Below are 26,608 nucleotides of genomic sequence, written 5' to 3'. Positions count from 1 at the left end.
GCATAGATAACAAGAATAAATTTAATTTTTACTTGAAAATAGATGCACTAAAATTTATACTGGAAGTAAACAAACACTTTGGACAAATATCATATTTTATCCTTTATTTGAAAATGTGCAAAAGATTCTTTATTTAAATAAAGTGTTTATCTTAATAATCAAGTTTTCAAATAGGAGGTAGAATAACATTTCAAGGTCATTTTCCCCTCCAGATGCTTTCCGCAAACACTTTTTTTGTTAAAAGGGCTGAAAACATGATACACACTTTAGGTCTTGCTACGTCAAGCTTTGAAAAGACTGGGAAGAGGTTTAAATTACATATCTTGATAAAAACCTCCACCAGTGAAAGATATTTACTCAGTCAACAACTTTTATTGACTGAACGCTGGTATGAGTTTGGCTCTGAAGCATTCGCCCAACTTGTCCTGCAGGTCTCACAGTTGTAGAACCGGAAGTAAGGAACACAGTTCGAGGATATTTAGCAGCAGTGGCTTGAGATATGGTTTGCTGAAAAGTAATCAGACACCACAAATCTTTAAAGAATGTAAAACAACCCAACTCCATTCAAGTAACTGTAAGTGAACTGTAGCTGAAAGAGAAAGATTCCTAATACAAACTGACTACACATAAAATAAAATGGGGTAACTATTTTTTTTTTTTCCACTTCCTTATATAACATACTTAGAACATAAAGTACTAAGCTTCCAGTTAACCATAAGCCCTGAACTTGATCATCTTGATCTACATGATCCAATTTCAAAAGTTTTTGCTTTTAAAGGTTATTCAGAATATTCCTCTGCAGTTCTAATGTAATCACGCAACATACCTTTTAAGTACAGCATTTGCTATCAGAAAGTTGAATTGGTTTCTGAAAGGAAGAAGCTTGCATTTACTTAAGAAATAAATTTCTCCCATCAAGTCTCAAGCTAGACTTCTACTGCAATATATAATAAATATATATAGTATATATATGCAAAAATCGTTCTTCTCTTAATCAAGGTAGGGTCTCTGTCAGACTACAACAAGAGAAATACTTGAGTCTGCTTGATGTGCACTTAGACTTTTATTTGCAAGGAAGAGTATAAGGGATTTATTTCTGGGGATGTCTAGGAATACAGAGACATTGTCTGAGCAGCCAGAGATCAAGCTAGGAAAGCTAAAGCAGAGATGGAATTAATCTGTCCACGGACAAGAAAGGCAACAAGAAGGGCTTCTCTCAATGACAAAAGGAAGATTAGGGAAAACGTGAGTCTCTCATGAAGGAAACAAGAGACCTGGTGATCTGGGGCAGTGAAAAGGCAAGATACGATTGTCTTCTTTAGTAGCAAGTCTGGCATTTAAGAATCCTAGATCTCAGAGGCCAGGATGAATGGCTGAAGCAAGGAAAATGCACCTTTGGTAGGAGAGGATCAGGTAAGGGAATACCTGAGCAAACTGGACAAATTCTACAGGCCCTGGTAGGCTGCACCCACAAATACTGAGGGTATGCCTCAGCAATCCTATGAAGAAAGGTTGAGAAAGCTGAGGCTGTTCAGCCTGGAGAAAAGGAGGGTGAGGGGGGAATCTCATCAATGTTCATAGATATCTAAGGTAGGGGTGCAGAGAAGACAGAACCAGGCTCTTTTCACGGTGCCCAGTGCCAGGACAAGAGGCAATGGGCACAAAGTGATAGAAGAGGCTCCATCTGAGCATTAGGCAGCCCTTCTATGCTGTATCAGTGATAGAGCACTGGCACCAGCTGCTCTCAGAACCTGCAGACTCTCCTCTTTGGAGATCTTGAAAAGCCACCATGACAGAGGCCTGGGAATCTGCTCCAGGTGTCCCTGATTGAGCAAGGTTGGACCAGGTGTCTTTCAGGGGCACCTTCTAATCTCAACCATTCTGCAACTTTGTGACTGCATTTTTAAAAGGCAGGCTTTGGTACAGTAGTGACGCTTGTCTCAGACTCTGAATTCTTAAAAAGTTAAAACCCTTTTTTGCTCAGATTGGTCTAAATGCATAGTGACAGACTGAGTGATTTGGGCTACTGTTTACAGTCATCTTTTATATTGCTTTCATGCCCTATTAATGCACTTGTCTCAGTATTTCTTCAGATAAGTGGGGGAAATAAAAGGATACGACAAGAAGCAGGCCAGATGAACTTCGTTGCCTTTTGACAAAGATTCTGCTTTTTTCTCCAATAATTTGCTATTCTCAGCTTGCCAGTAAAACCCGTATCTCTACCATGTTTGAAACAATTGCTCCACTGCAAAGCTTGTCTTTAAATGGCAGCAGAGTGATGATAGCACCTAACGCTGTTGGACCAGATGACCAGCTATGGACAGGAAGACTCACTGAAGAGTTGGCCAAGAAAGAGATTATTGTGCCTATGAACAAAATATGATAAAAGAAGTAAACGCTGCCACTTGACCTTACTCTGTCATTCTACCCAGCCCAAAAACAGTACTGCATATTATTTTGAAAGGACTCAAGTCTAATTATCTATCTCTTCCTGCTGGTCATTTTTATTTATACAATATAATATTAACAATACTATTACAAGCATAATTCTGACTTACCTGAGTGACTGGATGATGTTTTTCAACAATGACCGAACTCATGGGCGGAGCAACTCCCATCACTGCTAAACTACCACAAATTCTGTGTTTTTGTCCCATATCAGATCTGCCTGTGATTCGAGCAGTGATTGTTCTCCCTGCTTTCGGTTGAGCCGATGTTATTACTTTTGCCATGGGCTACAAATAAATTAGATATTAGTTAGCAAAATTTCTAAGTATCACATTTACAATGTTTTAATATTCTGCTTATGTTTATTAGCTGCTTGCCTAGGATAACATAGGAAACTGCATGTAATACACTTATGTTACATATGGGATGGAAGTTGCTCCACCTAGTTGTAAGCTAGTTAATTCTGTCTTTTTCCACAGAGATGTTTTTTAGTGCAAGTGACTACTGTCCTGAGGGGAGTAAGGCTAATTTGACAAAAATCAATCTGCACGGGTAGTTTAGCTTTGCTCACTGGCAGCATACTCTAGTGATAGCTGCAGGCACTTCCATCATCCTGATAAGTCTTTCTAGCAGTGACACAGCAGATACAAAAACACTTCTATGTGATAGAAAGTTGCATCTTTCTGATTGCTAGCAGCAAATTGCATCGGATGGGAAAAGGAAAGGACAGCAATGCAGAGGATTCTTGAGGAAATGTAAAAAAAAAAAAAGTACCATTCAGTAACAAATGCAGAAAAGAGAATGAGAGAGACATATTAAATAGCAGGAGGCAAAAGCAGATTTTTTTTTTCAGAAAAAAATGGTACCATCTGAAACACCAATTGTTCCTGTTGTATTACACCTAAATACACATGCACTTTTCTTACTCTTTATTTTGTCGCTCCAAAAATGAGTTAAAGCTTATCCTAAGAAGGCTTTTCCATCACATTAACAAGCATTCACAAGACAGTGTCTTCACACATGTAACTGAACTCTATGACAGTTTTCTCAACTACACATTTGAGCCGCTATGAAAAAAGTGGAAACTAAAAATTTGTTATAACTGTCTTAAAAATCAAAAAAAAGTCAGTCGGAGCATGTTACCAATTTTTGAGTTGATGCCAGCCCAGATCCTGCAGCTGTGCCAGGGATGATTACTGGAGAATCAGAATCTAGCCTTGTCTGAGAAGTGCTTGCATGACCCAGGTGAGTAGAAAACTGTTAATTGAATAAGAGTTTAAAGAATGAGTATAATGTTCCCAAAAATACAGTTTTGCTCTTTAGATAGACAACCTATTGACTATTCCAATTACCTTTCTAAATTCAAGCTTTTTTTGCAGATGTATTAGTACTATTTTTAATGTTTTGGGTTTTTTTTTTGGCTAATTTAAAAATTCTTTCTAAAAAAAATACTTGTCTAAAAATTCATGCAAATTAAGTGACTAACATTTGGTACTGTTACAATGGAAAACTGGGAAAAGAGGCAAGCATGTCTTCTCCCCATTCTAGCGTGGAATTGTTTTACAGCAGCATCTTCAGCATAACTCCAGGACAAGTCTAGAACTTCCAGGCTACTGGATAATAATCTGGATAAGCTGACATGACAGGACAATAAGATAAGTTTTTCCTCAGTGACTATACATATTGCCTTTTTTAAAAAGAAATTTAATGTCAAGCTAACTTCCATTTTTTTCTCCCAGATAATAGTAAGCTCAGTTCATTTTTTTGGCAAGCCACTCTAACAACTTCTTTTTTCAGTAAAAATCTTGGAAAGCAAATTCTGCTTGTTACAGTGACTTTCTTCTCATTAGCTTAACACATCTTCACTAAAATAAAAAACAGATCTAATTGAAAGTATGGCAAGTCTTAGCAACTGTGACTAATGCACTTCATTTACAGCAAACACTCTGAACATACTTGTAGGTCTCTTTTTATACTTGGACTAAGTTCAAATTCCTTCAATTCATGGACTATCATATTTATCTTTAAAAAGCCCCATGGTGGGAAGTTTATTTTCACTGCTAGTGAATACAGCACTGACTTACCAGGTCTTCTGTGTGAAGAGTAGTTGCTGGTGCAGGGGGTGGTGAAGGGGGACTGTACTGTGAATGAGGTAGCCTTCCTGCTATAATGGCACCATTATCTTCTCTCCTACTTCCTGAATCTATTTTAAGAAACACGGAGTAATGAGATCAGCACATAATCTAACAAACGCTAGGGGATACAAAATATGCTACAGTGAAAGTTTTACTATTCCTTTGGTATTTCTGTATAAACTAATTAAAAAAGATCGGTCTATTCTACTTCTTACTTGACCCTCCTTTTCAGAAATTCTGGGAACAGAAATTTCAGGTGGCTTGTTTCTCTGTTTTGCTCTGCTTGTCGAATTTCAGTGCAAAGCACAGAGCTTCTGAATACTGCTTGCAAATACTAACCCAACTGTGTAAGAACTGCCCTTACAATAGAGGCCACAAATTACTTCAGAAAGACAGCAATGAGGCAGACTGAAAGACTGTACAGAACACAGCACCATTCTTTTGCCTCAGTGCAGACACCCTGGGGACATGTGATCTGCAGACCTAAGCATGGAACCTTTTCAAGTCGTTTCAGCCTTTACTTTTAGAATATACGTTTCTTTAAGGGAAACAGAGAGAAATATTCTTGTTTACTCTTCCATTTCTAAAGCAAATAATCCAACAGGAGCCCCAGGAGAAGCTCATTTCAGGGATTAGAGTATATTGTATAGCAACTGTTTTTTTTGTTGCTGTTGTTTTTGTGGCTGTTCTCTTAAAGTGAGCAGGAAAAATATAATAATTAACATAGTTCAATTGGTACAATATTCAAGGTTTTCAAGAACGAAAATATGCCAGAATACACATTTTGTACAAACATATACATACATACACACACACACACACACACACACATTAAGCTTAGGCACAGAAAGGATCAATGGCATATATATCTGATCTACACTACTTAAGCAGTGGTATTTCCATTATAACAGAATTAGCTTGTGGATTTAAGCTAAAAAAAACCATGATATGCAAAATCACCCATCAGTAAATCAGCCACAGACTGCTGACCATCTACACTGTCTCCATATACTAGACCATGTCAAATTGTGATATTTGCACACTATTAATAACTACCTGTAATTCTTTTAAGGGACCAAATTCTGCTTTTACTTGCAGTGACAATAGGTGGCACTGCAGTGCTTGTAGATACGTATTGCAGACACAGAAGTTTAAAGGTCCACAGATTACAAAACACATAATTGAGTTACCCATCACTATCTGTGAGACACACTGTTGCATGTTTTTTTGAAAACAATAAACATGCGAATGTAAGATGAAACTTGAGAGACCAGTTTCGTGTTTATAACACACTGAAAGGTAAACATTTTATTCATGAATTCACTATCTCTGAGAAATCATTCATTTTATTTATTACTTAGCAGTACGTTCTTCAGCATCAGAACATTTTTTTATTTTTTTTTACATATTCAATCCATCTTTTTAAAGGAATATATATTTGATAAAGTCTTCATATTAAAAAAGAAAAAAGGAAGAAAAAAAGGAGAATCCTTTTTAAAAACAACAGAAGACAATAGGAACAACAAAAACTACAAACTCCCAAATTAAATCTGCTCTTATACTGACCGGGATCTGTCCTATTGTCCTTGCCTTGAAACATAGTCATTGCTTCCAGATTCAAAGCGCAAACACCACGCATAAATGCTTTCTTCATAGTGTCTTCATACTGCTCTCTTTCACTATGCAGACGCAGAATCTCAGCTTTGGTTTGTTCCAAAGTAGCAGTTAGCTACAAAAGAGAGTACGGAAACAGCTGCCTTGTACTTCTGGATGCAAACCACGAACATGTTCAATTAGCTTTAAAAGTCACTTAATGTGTTTACAAAATGCATTTTCATTTCAAAATCTCTAGTTTGCTAAGGATAGAATCATAGAAGGACTTGGGTTGGAACTAGATGATCCTTAAACTCTTCTGTGATTCTATCCGTAGCAAACTAGAGGGCAGGGGTTGTCACCCACTAGGATAGGCTGTCCATGAACCCATCCTACCTGACTTTGAAAATCTCCAAGCATATGGGGCATCCACCGCTCCCCCAGAACAGTTTGCTCTAGGTACCTCACCAACCTCTGTGTTAAAAAAAAACAACAAAACAACAACTTCCCCCTAATATCTAATCTAAATCTTCCCTCTTTTACTTTAAAACCATTTTCCCTTGTCCTATACTATCAGACAGTGAAAAAAGTTGGTCTCCTGTTGTTTAAAAGCTCCCTTTAGCTACTGGAAGGCCCCAATAAGGTCTCCCTGGAACTTTCTCTTCTCCAAGCTAAACAAGCTCAGCTCCCTCAGCGATTCTTTATAAGAAGTGCTCCAGTCCTCAGATCACCATGGCAGCTCTCCTCTGGACCTGCTCCAACAGCTCCACCTCCTTCTTACGCTAGGAACCCCAGTACTGGATGCAATACTCCAGATGGGGCCGTGGAGCAGAGAGGGACAACTCCCTCCTTCTCCTTGCTGGCCACCCCTCTTTTGATGCAGACCTGGATATGGTTGGCCTTCCGGGCAGCAAGAGCGCACTGCTAGCTCATGTAAAGCTTTTCATCCAGCAGAATCCCCAGGTCCTTCTCAGCAGGGCAGATCTCAATGAGTTCTTCTTCCAGCCTATACAGGTGCCTGGGATTGCCACAATGTAACTGCAATATCTTGTGCTTCAGCTTATTGAATCCAATTAAGCTCATTAGAGTCCAGAGCACTGGAACAGTCTGCCCAGAAAGGTTGTGGAGTCTTCTTCTCTGGAAATACTCAAGACCCATCTTGAAATTTTTCTCTATGACCTACTGTAGGAAACCTGTTCTAGCAGGCAGTTAGACATGATGATCTCCAGAAGTCCCTTTCAATCCCTACCATTCTGTAATTCTGTCATGCGGGCCCAATTCTCAAGCCTGTCCCTTTGAATGCCAACCCTTCCTTCTGTTGTATCAACTGTACCACTTAGCTCAGCATCACCTGCAAAGTTGCTGACAGTGCATTCAGTCCCTCTGTCCAGACCATTGATAAAGATGTTGAACAGTACTGGTTCAAAGACAAATCTCAGGGGGACACCAGACATTACTAACCTATCTTCACAATAAACATTGAATATTTTTCAACAAGTGTAGTTGACAGGTTGAAGACAAAAATAAACTTGTATTCAGCCTCTAACATAGTAGCTCTTATAGAAAAATATATTGTACTCCTTATGGTCATTTATCATAATAGACTTTTATTTCTACTATGTCCTTCTTCTTCAGTGAGACCTTAAAATAAGTAGCAAATATTAACAGTGTGTAGGAATCAGATACAATTCCTAGTGATGTGAAAATACATATTTACTTCACCTGCATATGCAGATCAGCAACATTTTACATCAGAAAGCAACCATCTGCAGGAGAAATCCTAGATCTCACATCTTTTCCTGTACTTTAGAGCTCTGTTCTCTTGGAAAGTCTTCATGTTTTTCAAGCTTGCTGAGAAAGATATGCTTTGGGGAAATTGATGTATTGAGAGAAGGAGTGAAGGAATGGAAAAAAGAAACTTTACTATACCTCTGCAATTTTGGCTTCATAATCATTGGTAAGCTGAACACAGATATCTTCTGCCCTTAACTGACAGGCTTTAGCTACTTTTTCTTTCCATCTTTCTTCACTAAGAGAGTGCCATGCTGTCCATACCTTCTTCTTCAAAGCTGTCTGGAACTGTTTATCTGCTATTCTGTTTGCATATTCCTTGGGAAACAAATGAAACCACATTATAGGCAAGTGCAAGTTAGCTAAAAACTGAAGTCATTACCGAAGACTGCATAGCCACATATTACACAGACCACAGTGGGAATGTCTAAACTGAGTTTTGTGTTTATGTGCTGCTTCACTGTGAAACACCATATCAGTAGCTCAATTATTCTGCCTGCACATGCATTAAGGAACTTTACTCAGTAACAGAAAACACGTTGTAGAGCACCTAGATTACACAAAGCAGTGTTTTTATTCATAGCTTAATGACTAGTAAACAAAAGCCTCGAATATATGGTGTAAGTCTACAGTCACAAGGATAGCTGATAATAGCATAAATCATCATCCTTAAAAAAAACACACACATTTTTAGAGTCCAGGATGCTTTAACTAGTTTTTTTTTTTTAAACAAAATGCTATAATTCCACTCCAATAATGAATAATTCTATTCTGTTTCAAAATATTCACTAGACAGCATACTTTAGCATTGCTTTTTTCAGAAATTAATCAGAAGAAATAGAAAAAGTTGAGTAATTTCCCCAAAGCAGCTCCAAATTATTAGTAAATTTCCACATAAGAGAAAAGAGAAAAGGCTATCCCTTTCTGTGAAACAGCAGAGTTTAGGGCACTGTCAAATAAACATGAATCTACTTTGGACTGTGAAAGTTTTGCAGCCTTGATTCAGGATACCCCTTTTCTGTTACGTTTCATTTAGCAGGCTCTTTACAGCACCTGACATAGTGCTCCACATTTTTTAAGTATCTAGCTCTTAGCTAATGCATGTTTTGGCAGCTGAAGTTTTAATTGTGAGACTCGGTCCCAAAAAATGTAAGATGTGATATTTAGTAATTTAATTGTTCAAACGTAATTTATTTAAAATTAATAGACATTCCCTTGTCACCTACTTCAGAATATATATACTGTAAACTTCAGCAATTCACTACAAGACGATCACAGTAGGAGCAAACCAATATTCTAAACAAGTAGTTTCATTTTTTTCATGATCCCAGAGAGTATTCAGACAGCAGCATTTCTGGGGAGATTGGTGCTTTCAAACTGTTATTTGACATAGTCTAGCACATCAAAACAGAAACACTGCCATTTTTTCCAACTGTAACAAGAGCTGCACCAATTCTGACTCTAGAGTTCACAGCTTTCATTTTCATCACATTTTTATTTTGCACACATACCTCTTGTTTAGCTTTAATTTGCTGAATCCGCCACAGTGTAAACCTTCTCATTAGCTCTATTTTCTCTTTCTTCCTCTCTAATGCTTCTGTCATGTTAGTAATAACCTGCAAAAACATTTATTAACGTTACATCAAGAGCTATGATCTTTGTAATCTCAAATGGAATGTAGTTTCAGACTGATTTTCACTTAGAGCATTTACTTTTAGCAGCAGCTTTTTACTAAATCTTCCTTTTAATCCAATTAAGCAGGGAAAAACAATCATAATTCAAATCAGGAGTAACATTAATTCACTGACTCTTGTCTAGATTTTACAAATAATTTCCTCATAATACTATCTATTTTAATAAATGTAAATTACTTAAATATGGCAAGCTCTAACTTTTTGTAGTTTCAGAAAAACTGTGTTGTTTCACTTATAAATAGAAAATTTATCTAAAATTAGTAGAAAATATGCATAATTTGTCATCAATTAAGAAATGCATTTAATTTTTGTAAAAAGATCGTCCTTCCTTCAGATTCTAAGTCCATCAGCAGATTTTCTAGAATACAGACCAGTCTTTTTAATTGTACATACAAATTAAAAGTCCAAATTTCATGAAGTCTTCTCAACTAAAAAATTTAAAAATTAGGTTAATGTAATTGAATCCTCTTATTTTATGCGGTTGCAGGTCTACCACAATTTTATGTACATTCCCACAGTTCTAGTTAATTTTGAAGTTGTTCATAGAAAAACAGCACAGCTAGAAAACCATAAATGTACAGTTCTAAGAAACTCAAAACTAACTCTAAACATTTTGAAGACTGCTGTCTAGTTAAAATGCAGTAAAACCAATCCATAGAAAAATGAATGGTTTTCTGTAGATAAGAGCTAAGAGACTCTTGTGTGATTTTCACAAAACAAATGAAGAATAAGATTAGATAGAAGATTTAAAAGCAAGCAGTGTAAAATATATACATACTTCATATTAGATTTCCATTGTTAGAAGCTTACTAGCAACGAGTCATTTTTCCACCATACAGTCTTAACGTATTATTTCTTCACAATACAGTCTAAAAGATATTTACTTATTTGTAGCAAGTATTTGGTTGTTCAAATAGACAGTATAATTTTTTTTTTTTTTAAGAAAGAACAATTGAACTTTGAAATTGAAATACTACCTCATCTTTTCTGCCAATAGAGATCTCGTAAGTACGCAGCAACTCTTTCAGGTTTTCTATCTCATTATTCAATTGTTTCACATGTTCAGCATGTTTCTCTTTTTCTTGTCTCATTTGATGCTTGTGATGTTCGATAAAACTTAATTTCCATTTTCTCAATTCACTCAGAACATTTGTCTAAAAAGTAAAAGGATGACAGAAGTGAAATTCGTAAAATTATTTCCCCTCCTCCCAAATCTTTTAATCTTAAAATACTGCAATTAAGGACAGATCAGTATTTGAAGGGAAGTCTCCAGGCTGTATGCATGTACATACAGTACCACACAGTGAATTAACTAAACATCCATGACACAGAAAGTTATTCTGGAGTTTTTGTCTCGTACTTACATGCAATATGCAACAGAAACAAAAAGAAAACCATCATTTTGGAATGTAATCACTATACAAATTTCCCCACACTCCCACTTAATCTACAACAACATACTGACATTTGTATTTTATTTTTAAGGATTGCATACCAAATAAATACCTTAAGACTTCCACTCCAGAGGTCAAGTATATTTTCTATTTGAGTAACTTTTTCATCAGGTACAGTTAATTCAGTTACTGTGGTTTCACCAATTTCTCTTGGAATGTGTGTGGACTCTTGTGAAGAAGTCTCTTCTGAAACAGGGCAAAGTTGTTCCATATTGATCTCAGTACACTCCTTCACTGACAATAAATCTAAAAATGACACAGAAAAGAAAGATTAATACTTTGTAAACAGTAACTGGTCTGCATTCTGAATTAAGTCAGAAGCTAGGCAAAAAAGGAAAAATAAATAAATAAAATGACTGTCAAAAGCCATGTATGCCAAATTGGACCTAATTCAAATACATGTCTCCAAGATACAGATATATTCAAGCCAACAATCACACTGTAACAGTAATAAAAATCAAAACTACTGTTCACTTAAGCATAATCTTTGAAAGTCTTTTCATATGAAAGAGGATGACTAAAACAAGTGAAGATGAATGAGGATAGTGTTGCCAAAGACAAAAACTATGAAGAGCCTGAGTTGGCTCTAATTCCTCCCCAGTGACTTGGGGATGCCCAGTATCATGACAGAGAGTACATAAATCCTGGTAGCACAAATTACATTTGGAAACTGTAGATAGCTTAATATTTACCTTTAGCTGAATCTACCAGACTACAGTCTTTGTACTTTGACCTAATATAATGGTTGAGGATGTTTTATCTTCCCAGTCAAAATATTTTGTGTCACAGTTTTTAGACTGTAAACTGACTGTTCTCATTCTAGGAGTTGCAAGTGTAAATCCTTCTGTAGAGGATTTTTTTTCCTACAGTTGACTGTTAAAGAACAATATCAACAGCTTCTATTGATCTCACTTCTTGTGCAGTTTTCACATAATTCCCTTACAGGATACAACTACATTGGATGAAGTTAACAGGCTTCACAGATATCCCATTAGGCAAAATATTTTCTCTCTCCAGACCACTGTTTTCACGCTTCCCCTGAGCTCCAGAATCATAGCTTCTGTATTTCCTATGGCAGTTGAATATATTCTGAGAAACAAGCATGCTAATTCTGCAGAAAAAGAAGTTATAGGTAGAATATCTTTAATGATCAAGATTATCCACAAGCATTCTAAAACTGACAATATTTCTCCCGGAAAATATTTATACTGGAAGGTGAGGTGCTGGCACAGACTCACTGTGGAATAAGGACACAGAATAACCAATACTGCCATCCTCACCTTCATCACATTTCTTACTCTAAGAACCCACTTCTAGATGACTATTTGCTATATTGTACTAACATGAGTTAAATAAATGTCAATTGACAGTTTAATTGGACTGCCTTAAATTCACACACAACTATGGAAGATGTATTTCATTTTATTCATTTTATTTCATCTCATTTCATTTATGGTTCTTTCTATTCTCAAAGTACAAGCATCTTTCTGTGTCTGTTTTGTAGTTTGCTGCACTGATAAATTCCTGTTAGCAGAATTACTTAGTTCTGATCAGAATGGCCAAGGATATTTGCATACATTATACATAAAAAACATTTATCATCGAATCATAGAATGGCTTGGGTTGGAAGGGACTTAAAAATTATGTAGTACCAACTCCTTTCCATGGGCAGGGTTGCGAACCACTAGATCAGGTTCTAGATCAGGTTGCCCATGAACCCATCCTACCTGGCCTTAAAAATATCCAGGAACAAGCCACCCACAGCTTCACTGAACAGTTTGTTTCAGGCACCTCACTATCCTCTGAGTGAAAAATTTCCCCTAACATGTAATCTACACCTCTCCTCTTTCAGTTTTAAGCCATTCCCCCCTTGTCCTATCACTAACAGACTGTGTAGAAGATTGTTTTCCCTTCTGTTTACAAGCTCCCTCCAAGTACTGCAAGGCCACAGTGAGGTCTCCCTGCAGCCTCCTCTTCTCCAGGCTGAGAAAATCCAGCTGCCTAAGCCTTTCTTTAAAAGAGAAGTGATCCAGACTTTTGGTCATCTTTGCGGTTTTCCACTGGATCTACTTGAACAGCTCCACGTCTTTCTTGTGCTGGGAACCCCAGTACTGGACGCAATACTCCAGATGGGGCCTCATGAGCATGGAGCAGAGGGGGACAACTCCCTCCTTCTCCCTGCTGGCCACCCACTTCTCTTTTGATACAGACCAGGATATGGTAGGCCTTCTGGGCAGCAAGAGCGCACTGCTAGCTCATATTAAGTTTTTCATCCAGCAGAACCTCCAAGTCTTTCTCAGCAGGGCAGCTCTCAGTGAGTTCTTTTTCCAATCTCTACACAGACTTGGGACTGCTCTAACCAAAAAGTAACACTTTGCACTTGGCCTTGCCGAAACTCATGAGGCTCAATTGGGCCCATTTCTCTAGTTTGTCCAGGTCCCTCTGGAGGTCATTTCTTATGTTGTATCATCTACTCTGCTGAGATTGGTGCTGTCCAATGAAGATGATCAGCACTACGTTTCAAGGCTAATTAGCCTTTATTTGTAAAATGATCTACCATTTTACATGTTCCTCTAACTAGAAGAGAAAATCTTGTCCTCAAGGAGACAAAAAGGGAGTATGCAAAAATGCAGGAAAATACTTTCATGGTGAAATGGCATACTTAAACAACAACAGAAATCAAAGTAAGTTCTTCCCAATTCTGTAAGCTAAGAAGTTAGCGAAGAAATGACACAAACACAATTATTTAGTATTTCTTTTGAAGTTAAATTAACAAAACTTCCTCAAGCTAAATATGATTGACAAAAGCAACCAATACAAAACCAGAAATACCAGCGCACATTGCATCACACAATATCAGTGCACCACAAGACAGTAAGTTTATACAGAGCTGAATACCAAGTAATAAAATAAAACTCAAAAACTGAAAACTGAACTAAAATGATGCTCATGTAGTAACACAAATAGTAATTCTTCAAAGCTCTGTTCAGCTAACACTTCAAAATAATCTTACTTTAAACATTTATCTATCATCGCAGTACAGTTATGAGTAAAACCAGTTGTGAACTGAGGAGCTTCTATGAAGTAAAGGCACCTTCTTCTGCACTGTTGTACCAACTATGGTGTAAAACAAAAATAAACAAAAATGTTTATTTTAACCTTTACACTATTGAACACTGAGAACCGTCACTAAATCAATACTGTGACCTTAAAGCCACGTCAAACAAAACCCTTCAGTGAATATAATACCTCCCTAAGTTTCTTGTGCAAAATATAAATACAGTATACATTAGCTTTACGTTCTTTTCAAGCAGGAACTATTTGAAAACTTAAGTCATAACACTGCTTTTATAACATCAACTCATAGCTTTGCACATATTACCTGGAGTTGTATGGTAAATGGTGTCATCTGTTACACTTGAAAATCTGCCCCTTCCTCTCAGTTCTGAGGAAGGTTCTGACTGCTTTGGGATGCACAGTTCAAACTCTGGAGTCACTATAACATAACGAAGCAGTTCTTCATACTCATCCTGTCACAAAATGTTGACAAACAATTATAAAGCTACAATTTAAAAAAAACAACTGACTATATGTAAGAAGTAATAGTAATGATTTTAGATAATTTATTTTTTTTAACTAGGGGAAACTAAGATTTTTCTTCTGATGCAGAAGAGTGAGCTGTTTTCTTATCATTTAGAAGCAAGCAATGATAGTTATAATTAATTTCCTCCAGCTTCCTTTTCTGAAGTTTACTGTTTAAAACTAAATACAGTGTAATAGTTACACTGAAAGATTTTGCTAGATGCCAAAACTGGAAATTATAGTAGGAACCTTAAACAAACAAACAAACAAGGAATCAAAACAGAACAGTTTCAGATCATGTAAGCTATTAATCACCTATTTTTTAACACTGCTATTACTGCAAAGAATAAGAAAATGTATTTTTATAACCATGACAAAGTGCAGGATCACATTTCACATTCTGTAACATCACAATTACTACCATATAAGTTGCAAAGCAGAAGGTACTTCATTATCTGGTATTGTTTTTAAGGTAGATACAGATAGGTTGAAGACCTGTGACTATTGGTGTTCCTCAGGGGTCAGTGCTGGGTCTGATCTTGTTCAATATCTTCAATGACCTTGAAGAGGGGATAGTGTCCATCCTCAGCAAGTATGCTGACGATACAAAGCTGGGAAGAGTGGCTGACACAGCAGAAGGCTGTGCTGCCATTCAGCAAGACCTGAACAGACCGAGGAGCCAGGCAGAGAGAAACCAGGTGAGGTTTAACAAAAGCAAGTGTAGAGTCTTGCATCTGGGAAGGAATAACTGCAAGTACAGGTTGGGGCGCGATCTGCTGGAAAAGAGCTTGCAGAGAGGATCCTGACAGTCCTGGTGGACAACAGTTGGCCAGAAGCCAGCAGTGTGCCCTGGTGGGCAAGAAGGCCAGTGGGATCCTGGGGTGCATTAAAAGGAGCGTGACCATCAGATCCAGGGAGGTGAGCTGGGGCTGTTCAGCCTTCAGAAGAGAAGACTCAGAGGGGATCTTATTAATGTTTATAAATATCTTAAGCTTGGGAGTCAAAGGGACATGGCTAACCTCTTTTCAGTTGTCTGTGGGGACAGGACAAGGGGAAACAGCCATAAACTTGAGCATAGGAAGTTCCACACCAATATGCAAAGGAACTTCTTCACAGTGAGGGTGTCAGAGCACTGGAACAGGTTGTGCAGGGAGGTTTTGAATTCTCTTCTCTGGACAGACTTGCCTGGACGCCTACCTGAGCAGCCTGCTGTAGGGGCCCTGCTTTGCAGGGGGGTTAGACTCGATCTCTGGAAATCCCTTCCAACCCCTACAGTTCTGTGATTCTGTGTGATTTTCACCTTATATTATGCATCTATTAAATTATATAGATATAGGGAACATGTATACAAAACTAATATAAAAAATTTGCATGTTAAAAAGTTATAATCTAGTCTAACCAGTACGTAACTTCAAGCCAGTCTAACCAGTACGTGAACCAAAATAAACCAATAAACGTGATTTTTTTTTTTTTTTTTAGTTTCCTAATTAAATAGATTTTCAGAAGAAAAAGCATTTAGAATTCAAATCTGAATATTTGACATTATAGCTTAAACATGAAATCTATTCCAATGGTACCACTATATTGGGGGAAAAAAAAAAATTGCAAAATATTAAGCCATGCTACTAGCAATACTTTTTTCTTCACTTAATACTGTTTTACTAACTCTATTCAATACTCTAATGAACTTAAATATGAGAAATCAATTATGACAATTGTGATTTAAAAAAAACATTCTCCTGGTTTTATCAGTATTCTGTATCATGACATCACGCTGCTGAGGACAGAGATGCAGTGCGCTGTGGAGCTGTGTGTCCTGGTTTTCTCCAGCAGTCTCAAGTGAGTTCTGACACTCCAAGAGAAAGATACATTGGGATTAACAGGCTGCCCAAGGATGTGATAGAGATGCTGTCTCTGGAGGCATTCAAGAAATGTTTAGATGTTGTACTGAGGGACATGGTTTAGGGGAAATACTGGTGACAGGTGGACAGTTGGACTGGATGATCTTAGAGGTCTTATCCAACCTTGGCAATTGCAAGGAAGATCTGATGCCTTATCCAAGTAAATGAACCACTATGGAATGAAGTAGCCAGTATCTAAGGGAGCTAGCCATGGCGGAGTTGCTGTAAGACCTCATATTTGATCCTGATGATCCAAACCCAGGAGTTCACCAGTTATGTGGTGGAAATCCACACAAAACACACTGGCAATGTATCCCAGTGCACTAGCAGGAATGCTATGTAGAGAAGAAGGAAGACTCATGTTATATGACTGAATTCATAGTCCTCAAGAATTTGAAGAAAACATTACTGCCCCTGCATGAACGTGTGTCTTGGCCATCTCAGTAAATCTGAAAGAATGGATAGATTTGAGAAAAAACTAGTCCAGTTAACCCAAAGTGATGAACCCCACTCCCTCACCTGTACAATCTAGCATCTCTGCTATTAAAGGCAGACATCCCCTTGCTCAAGTGAAGGATAATATTGGTTCCACATTATATACTACCCTGTATTTTTACCTGTATGATCATGGAGAGGATATGAGGAGGTGGGACATAAAACCCACTTCAGCCCTACAAGCACAGGAAGAAGAGTTACATAAGAAATAAGCTATGAATGAGGGCTTCTCCAAGAGAATGGCTGCTCCAGTTGTAACTAAACACTGCAAGTGCTGTAAGTGTTCTGATCTTCACCTACAGGAAATAAATGACAGATACAATAATTAGAATGGCCTTGCCTCCAGCCAGGGGAATGAAAGGGACAATTGAGTGTATTGGTCTGTGTGGGCCAGGCTCAGGCAGACTTGGATTGACAACACAAATATGAATTATTTTTAGGTTGGTGGGCTCATGAAACCTTGGGTTCTTAGAGAAGAGATGCAACATATAAATATGCTTGAGATTGACAGTTGGACTTGACCATGGAAGCAATTGCACAAGTTATCCATGTATGTAAAACGTGCTACAATTAAAGAAGCCAAGAGAAAACGAAACTTCTCTGGCACGAAGGGCGATGGCAGAAGTATAAACACTGTAAGCCTTGGCAGCCTGATTATATCACTTCATCACAAAATAATGACAAGCATGATGTGCTTACCCTGGTGGAAGTAACCACTGGATAGCCTGAAACACATTCTATACCCCATGCCACTGCCTGTAATACTACACTAGGCCTTGAAAAACAGGTCTTATGGCAACACAGAACTCCAGACAGAATCATAGAATCACAGAATTGTAGGGGTTGGAAGGGACCTCCAGAGATCCTCGAGTTCAATCCCCCTGCAAAGCAGGGCCCCTACAGCAGACTACATGGATACGTGTCCAGAGTATATTGGTCTTCAATACCTCCAGAGAAGAGAATCCAAAACCTTCCTGCACAACCTGTTCCAGTGCTCTGACACCCTCACCGTGAAGACGTTCCTTTGCATATTGGTGTGGAACTTCCTATGCTCAAGTTTATGGCTGTTTCCCCTTGTCCTGTCCCCACAGACAACTGAAAAGAGGTTAGCCATGTCCCTTTGACTCCCAAGCTTAAGATATTTATAAACATTAATAAGATCCCCTCTGAGTCTTCTCTTCTGAAGGCTGAACAGCCCTAGCTCACCCAGCCTTTCCTGATAGGGGAGATGCTTCATGGCCCTCTGCTGGACACTTTCTAGGAGATCCGTCTGTTTTCGTACCAGAGAGAACTGAGTCATATAATGGAACTCATTTTAAAACTACCCTCATAAACACTTGAGACAAAGATTATGCACTGAATGAGCATACAATATCCCTTGTAATGCACCAGCTTTTGGGAAAAATCAAACAATACAATCTACTGCTGAAAACCATGCTGAAAGCAATGGGTAGTGGAACATTCAAACATGGGGATAAACATCTGGCAGAAGCCACTTGGTTAGTCAATACTTGAAGGTCTGCCTGTCGAGATGGCCCCACCCAATCTAGCGTTGTACATACCATAGAAAGAGATAAGGTCCCCAAAGAACATGTAAAGGACATACTAGGGAGAACAGCGTGGGTTATCCCAGCTTATGGCAAGGGAATACCTATTTGCGAGCTTGCTTTTGCACAGGAACCTGCATTTACTAGGTGGATAATGCAAGAAAATGGGAACACTGTGTATACATCAAGGGAACTTGACTCTGGGAGAGAGCAGGTAGTATATATGTATGCAATACTAATTATAGTTGTTATGATTTGTATGTGTATATATCTGTGCTGTACAATGTCAGCATGATGTAATGATATGGAATAAGGGGTGGATACTGCCTTGGTTTCATCAGTATTCCAGATCATGACATCATGTGACGGGCTGTTAGGTGCAGAGACACAGGTGCATTGTGGAGCTGTTTTTCTGGTTTTCTCCAGCAGTCTCACATGAGTTCTGACTATCCATGAAGAAGATACATTGGGATGTACTGAATTTCCCAGGAGCCTCCACAAGATTTCCAATTCCAGGGGAAATCTTTCTCTCTCTCTCTCTCTCTCTCCCCTCCAGTTTTATTTTTTATTTGTTTTGATTTACTACTCTTAATTATTCTGCATTATTTGTTTTGATTTACTATTCTTAATTATTCTGCATTATCACACATCCTTTTAATAAATTAGCTTATCTCAAATGGGCTTTTCACCCTATTCCTTCCCCCTCCTTCCTCATAGGGGGAAGGAGAGGCATACATGATTAACTCTTCAAACTCTGACACTTCATAAGCTGTGAAAATTTAGAGTGGAAACGATCATCTGAAGTTACCAATTACATATAACATGCTGTTGAATCTACCACTTGAAACAATGTTTTAAAGCTTTTAGAACAACCCTCACATTCTTGTGGGCTCCAGACAACTAGCAGACATTTTAAGAATCCAGGTTTTGTACATTTTAGCTAATTTCTAGTTTCCCCTTAAATTTCCACTTCCCATCCTCTAGTCTACTATGTCAAAATTAGAGGTCTAAATAACTGTATATAAAGCTATATAGCATATCTTTTTGACAAGGAAAAGGAAGCATCACATTCCATGTAAAATATATAATAAGTTGCAAATCAGCAAGTTATCAAGGTGTTTTTTTTTTTTCCCCACATTTAACTCAAAGATAAATTAAGTACATAAGTTACAACTTCCAGCATGAATAAAAAAACGCAGATCGAACCCAGGACTTAAAATAGTTTACAAGGCATGATTTTTCAGTATATGTTCTTATGGTGCACAAGAATTGGACAATAACTGTGTAAAAACTATGCTAATTGTAAGATGTTACATCCGATATTAAGAAAGCTGACACGCATTCGCATTAGGCCATGCATATTATGCTCTTTTACTAGGTACTTATCTAAACTTCTAAAGCACAATCTTTTATACTGCATGTTATGCGAAGAGCAAAAGATAAGCAAATTGTTCTCTATTATACTCAATTGCTCTTGTCCCACTTATATAAGCCATCCCACAATGTGTTAGCTGACATTCCAAAAACAAGCAACGCTTCACAGGTGTACAAAAAAGCAGGTATGTATAGATATGAGAAAGGAAACCTTGGTATTAATTCCTGCTGTTAAAACTTCCAGAGCTACTTACTCCAACTGAAGCTGTTTTATCACTGCCACAAGTTCAGTCCATTTAAGTATTTTAACATCAAACTTAAACAGTATCTTGTAATATCCCAGTCACACACACTGATGTATTCTGCCATTTCCAGACAACACCTACAGCTTTCTAAAGAAATGCAGTTTAAATTCTATCAGATGTCACAAGAAGAAAACAAATACCTTCAGGTGAGTTATTCAATCAGGAACAAAATGGAATGGTATAAAACTTCCTACCACAAAATTCCAGCAGACTGAAAGAGCCAAGACATTAAGTAACTCAGTTAAATTAACTTAGTTAATAAAATTAGTTAACCTTAATTTGTCTTTTTATGATAAATGCCATCATCTGATTACACTTGAAAATCTGCAAGTTATTGTGCAGGGAAATTGTAACATTTGTTTACTTCAAAGAAACTACATGAAGAAATAGCAACTTAAAGCTAACTCTTAACCCTAAGAAGTTAGTTTCCAGGCAGAGCCAACCCAACTACTTATATTACCACATCAAATTCAAATGACAACATATCAGGTGCAAGAGAGTGGTTCAGTTTATATCACCCAATTTAAGCACTACTCCAGGGTCCACCTTACTACAGACATTTTAAGCACTGAAAATATACAAGTCAAGTTATAGCAGGAGATTTTAGTATTTCAACTTCTAACACTTACTAAAACTCGAATTATCTAATCCATACAAAACTACACTCTCTCATGCATGACAGAAAAAACTAACCTGCAAAATTATCTGAAAGGGTAAGGGTACCTCCCTTGCCAATATTTCTATTAGTTAGCTATGGCCTTAATGTTTTCATTTTTAGTTACTAATTTTTTCCCCCCACAGGATGTACTTTATAGTTATGTAAGCCCTAATTTGCACTGTTACTTTTATAATGTATCCCTATGTGCAATACTGCATTTGTACTGAGATACAGGAGCCAAGTTATAGCCTGTATTATTCTGTTGGTCAAATTTATAAAGAGACACGGGTATCTGAAGATAAAACAGCGCTTAAGATTCACAGAATCATCTAAAAACAAGTTATCCAACTGAAGTAATGCAGCTACTGAGATTTACAGCCCTAATCACATCTTCTACAAACCAAAATCCTTTTCAAATCCAGTTCACTGCATTAAGAGTGAAAAGTGAATCACTGCTATACTAGGCACGTATTCCATAGCAAAGTGGCCACTCAGTATTATTCTGCTCTATCATTCCCAATGAGGTGGACTTTGAATCTCCCTGGCAATCATAGAAAAAAATTCTGGTCATACAGAATTTGTTGCCTTCATCCTCTTCTTCAATTACAAAAGGCACTGGAAACACAGGTGACAGATTAGTGTGAGAGTCTCCAGATTAATAAAGCTTATTCACAGAGAACTGTATGAACTACAGAAATGAATTGCTCATATACAGTATTTTAAAAGGGACAAAGGCAATCAAGAGGAAGAAAAAATTGAGCAGGGCTTAAGATGTATGTGCCCTTTCTATCTGGTAGCAGAAGTATCGATGTATTTACACACGGCAACCAGCAAAGCTTATTGTAAAAATTAACCTGTTTTGGTTAGAATCTTATCAAAGGAAGAAAAGCAAAACAATGCCAACATCTACTCAGAAAATAATAACCAATTATTGAAATATTAAGGATAAAGAACTACTGCTTTCAACAGAATAGGACAAATGCTTTATCCAGTTATCCTTCCATCCCTTCAAAATGCAAAGAAACCAAGAAAAGCAACACCCCCTTCCTTTGTAGTTGCAGCATATTTAATGCAGGAAACAAACGCTTCCTTCCATCGTGTAAGAAGCCTCGTGCTGCTACACTTCATTTCTTAGAAATAAGAGGTTTCTATCCTAGTTCCTGCCTCTTGATAAAACTTTACATACAAAAAGTAGCACCAGAAAGACAAGAAAACTATATTATTATGTTATAGCTGTCACTGATCATCAGCCTGAGATTAGATGTGAATTTTCATTTAGGTTGAAATTTCTTGTGAAATGCACAGAAAGAAATCCAAGTAACTTTATTTTAATCACACATTTTACTTTTGTCTAATTTGCTTCATTTCCTAGCATTTATTTTATTATATCTCTAAAACACAAAAAAAAGGCACAAGTTTTATTAGATTCCTTCACAATTACTCGTAGCCAAGTAAAATGCTGTAACAGTGAACCAAATGAGGTTGCCTCTTTCCTACCTGAACATCTGAAGAAACAGAACTGCCCCAAACTGAGTCTTTTGGCAAAACTGGACTTGTGCTTTTCTCCTCATCTGATGACATCCTGCACAAAGTTAGTCAATAAAACAGTAGAAACTCAGCTTCATTTTTTATTTCCAGGATGTTTACTGCATGTTCACTAACCTCATTCACAGAAACACAGATACTGCTGTAGTATTTACCTCAAGCAGGTGGGGGTAGTGGCCCATTCAATGGGGTAACCTGAAAGTGTCCTTGTTACATACACTGCTATCAGCATAGACTGAAAAGCATTTAATTGCTTTATCCAAGCCATACTCAAAAACATGAAAAGACTTCAACTGACTTTGAGACTCAAACAAAATATGGATGACTGAAAAGCAACAATACAGCAATTTTGTTATTCTACACACTGGTTGAGTAAATTTTATGCCTAATATTTCACACGTTACATAAAATATTTTACATTAAATATATGGTCAATTACAATACAGTTATAGATGAAAAAAATTATAGAGAGTTATAGAAACCTTAATTTATGAGCACAGTCCTATGTCAAACCCTCCTCCTTCTTAGTTGTAGTGTTGGAGTTATTTAGCTTACTATAGTACAAAATTCCTACAGAGGTATATAGGAGTGCCTAAATTCTGCTCTGATTTTTTTTTTTTCCCCTGGAAATACCACAATCTAGACTGAGATGATGCCTTGAATGCTTACCACGCAGCATAAAGAATTTGTTAATGAATGAATGGCAGAGTGATATAGCTGCCTGACGAACATCAAAAGTAACCATGAGACACTTTTGAACAGAGCTGTTAGCTGAGAATAAGCCTGGGAAGAAGACCACTATAAATAACCAGATGAACAAAGTACTGGTATAGTGTAGCCAACAAGCATGAAAGCTAAAAATCATTTTTAGACAAGCCTTTAAAATTGTCAATTATAATATTCTTAGTTGTTTTTTTAAACAGATGAATTTTCTGACAGAAACATTATTTTTAAATTGCCAGTTGTACTGCTATTAAATTGGCAGGAAATATCCTCCTTAATGATCATCTTATTTCAAAATACATATAAAAAAAAGGAATAAACTCAGAGCACTCTATTTGGGAATAGAGATGGAAGTTAATTGGTTCAGTTCTATGAGTTTTCCCAGATACTGATTTATCATGAATCACAGAAGACTCCTCTGCTATTTATGGCTTTCAGAACGCAGAATGGGAAGTTAGCGTCTGTGCTGATATTTTAAAAATGGTATAAAGACAACATTAAATGCTGAGACTTCCTACTGCCCAAGGTTCAAAAAACCTTTATTATCTCACTGCTTACTGCCTTCTTTCCTTTACTGCTTATGTTCTTTCAAAGGCCCAAATTCTTCTTCAGTAAATCAAACCATGTGCTTTATAACTCACACAGTTGCTCAAGTAGTCGGTCTTAAGTAGTCCAGAAGTCCTAGAGATATTCAAATGTGTTCACATGCATGTTGGTGAGACAAAGGATCTATTAATTACCTGGTATTCATAGAAATAGGAAGAGTATAACAAATTACAAACACTGCTCTCTTCATCAATCCATTTAACAAAACTACCTACCGCCAGTTCTTATAACTAAAAAGGAGACCACTTGAGTTTCACGTGACTCTAATGACATCTAGTAAAGTGACATCTAATGAAGTGGAAGGAAAAGTTTGTTCATTAATTTAAGACCACTGTCCTGACTTCCAGCCTTCTGAAACTCTTAACACTCAGTTTAGCATGTATAGCTCTCTGTGTATCACTGAAACTACGCTTGAGTTTGTGGTTCTTCAACTCATCTGCTTCCTTTCACACAAACAATGCTATCTCTCCATTTCATGCCACTCTCTGAGCTTAAAACTGCAGCTTAGCTATCTGAAGTCACCTTATAGGACTCACAGTCTGCTCAAGCTCAGCGTGTCTTCTCTGTCTATCCCTTTTCTTTATTCCTCTGGACTAGACCTCTACCACGTGCATCAGAATTCTAATCTGACTGCCTTTACTAACTTGAAAATCATTTACATTCTCACAAATAGCACACTTCTTAAGTTTTCAGCTTTCCTCACAAATTTCTATTTTCACCATCAATAGATCTGATGTTCTTGCCTGCAGTCCTGACATTTTGATTATTGCAATTCCAGCACAAATACCAGTAAATCTAGAATTCTAGAAAACTGCTAATGTACAGAACAGGCAAAACTAGTGTAAGATAAATACAATTCTTTTAAGCTGATGTTTGCACATGCCATTGTCACCTCACGCTAAAAATAAGTTATCTGCCTTGATCTGATTAAGAGAACACAGGGCAAGTTTGTAAGAGAGTAATTTATCATGGCATACTAAGACATCAGTAAACTGATTTGCTGAGGTGCAAATCACTAAATGTGAGGAGACTAGCGAGAACAGTACCTCCATGGTTACCCTGTGCTTCTCATCTTCCCCAGGCGTCTCCCAAGACACTTCTGACCACACCAAAGCAAGGCTCCTGTTAACAGCACTAAGTGAACGCGAAACCGTCAAGTGTATGACCGCAGCGCTAAGGACAGCTACTTACAGACACAGCCCTCAGCTTTACAGCTCTCTCATTTGTCTCACCGCGGCTGTTCACGCCATTAATTCCGAACTACTTGAGCCATGTGAGACTTCTGCTTTGCGAGCCTGCTTGTTACCTAGAGCGCTGCTTTCCAAATAATTTCATATTACGTTCAGATGACGAGCCTCTCACCCAGGGAAGAGGTCTACTTCCAGCGGCCCTTTAACTTACACGTATGAAGCGGTACCACTCAAACCCGGCGCCTGCAGTGCCGACTGACCGCTGCGGCCTTCAGCTACAGAAAAAGTTAAGGCCAAGCCGCGGGGCGTCAGCAGCAACCTGAGGGCACGGCCGGGCAGGCACACGGCTGAAAAAGTCAGGAGGAGGAATCAAAACGTGAACGCATCTCCTTTTTTTCCTGCTACAGACAGGGCCTCTAAGGCCGCCGGGCCCACTCCGGCCGCCTCCCGTCTCCCCTCTCACCTGCGGGCAACGGTCGGAGCAGCGGCCGGGCGCAAGGGTTTCAAACTACCGAGGCGGAAGAAGAAACGCCTCTCTGATAGGCTCAGCCGGCTTCTGCAAGGCACTCTCTGATTGGGCATCTTGGCGGAAAAATAGCCAATTAGAGAGCTCGGCCCCAGGAGATTAGGAGTGCAAAGCCGTCCCGCCCCTCGGCTGCAACGCGTCACCCTTTGCCGGTTCCTGCCTGTCAGCGGTGCCGCCTGCTGATTGGCCAGTTCCGTTCCCGGGGCTGGGGCGCGGGCTGTGAGTGGCAGTTGGTGGGGGTAGGTGCTGAGGGGCGGGCGCCGTGAAGTGGGCAGCTGTGCGGGATTCCGGGTGCCCTTGGTGACAGTAGGCTTTGGTGACAGTAGCCCTTAGTGTTGGCCCGGTAGCTCTGTGGTCTTGCTTGATGCCTGCTGGTGTGCGCTGTATGTGGTCTGTTCGTGCTGGGGTGTGTAGTGAGCAATGCCAGCCCAAAAGCTTGGGCTAGCTGTGGTGAAGGGAGCTCAGGCAGGGGGTCCCCCGGGTTGCAGAATTGCTGCTAAAAGAATCAGAGAGTGGCTTGGATTGCAAAGGGACCATAAAGGTCATCTAGTTCCAATCCCTTGCCATGGGCAGCATTGCTGCCCACCAAATCAGGCTGTCCAGGGCCCCATCCAGCCTTGTTGGAAATATTCAAATAATTTTCCAGGATGGTATCTCTGATAAAGCAAATTTTATTTGCAGTTGAAGTGGCGGGCCTCCTGCAAGCAGGAATACACACAGAAAACAGTGTTAATCTTTTATTCGATATTGCCCGATGCTTATCTCTTTCTCCCCTGGTTTCACATTGGCTGAGTACTGCAGGTTACCACTCTTTCGCAATGCTTCACTAATCATATAAATACCAAGTAAACACAAATCCTTGCCACTCAAACACAAATATCTTAATTGGTTAATTGCCTTCTAACAATTGCTTTCTTAACAAACACCTGGTCTTAACTTTTGGATGCCTGCTTTACAACCTTAATGTAAGCATAACCTCTTAATTGTTTAATTGCCCCCTAGCATTTGTGCCCTTTACACTGGGTTGTTGTTCTGGTCATC

The 26,608-nt window shown here is 38.3% G+C and overlaps 1 protein-coding gene across 8 annotated transcripts; it reads right to left on the bottom strand.

The window, feature by feature from the left end:
• Positions 1-89: 89 nt before the first annotated feature.
• Positions 90-25,586, bottom strand: POC5 (POC5 centriolar protein). Of its 8 annotated transcripts, XM_031557264.1 has the most exons (13): positions 25,253-25,498; positions 23,887-23,985; positions 22,475-22,559; positions 14,498-14,645; positions 11,168-11,361; positions 10,639-10,815; positions 9,479-9,583; positions 8,106-8,285; positions 6,150-6,312; positions 4,533-4,651; positions 3,592-3,705; positions 2,559-2,735; positions 90-507 (listed from the first exon to the last, which is right to left on the bottom strand). In XM_031557264.1, the coding sequence occupies exons 3-13, from the start codon at positions 22,556-22,558 to the stop codon at positions 358-360; spliced, it is 1,611 nt and encodes a 536-aa protein (XP_031413124.1). In that variant the 5' UTR covers position 22,559; positions 23,887-23,985; positions 25,253-25,498; the 3' UTR covers positions 90-357. The 8 variants fall into 8 exon arrangements, with proteins under 8 accessions (XP_031413124.1, XP_010723856.1, XP_010723857.1 ...); XM_010725554.3 differs by lacking the exons at positions 23,887-23,985; positions 25,253-25,498 and adding an exon at positions 25,505-25,586; XM_010725555.2 differs by lacking the exon at positions 23,887-23,985.
• Between the last annotated feature and the right edge of the window lie 1,022 nt (positions 25,587-26,608).

This window comes from Meleagris gallopavo, chromosome Z (assembly GCF_000146605.3).
Source record: "Meleagris gallopavo isolate NT-WF06-2002-E0010 breed Aviagen turkey brand Nicholas breeding stock chromosome Z, Turkey_5.1, whole genome shotgun sequence".
Classification (NCBI taxonomy): Eukaryota; Metazoa; Chordata; class Aves; order Galliformes; family Phasianidae; genus Meleagris; species Meleagris gallopavo.
The sequence above is the reverse complement of the archived record's forward strand: the minus strand, read 5'-3'. Positions and strand labels throughout refer to the sequence as shown.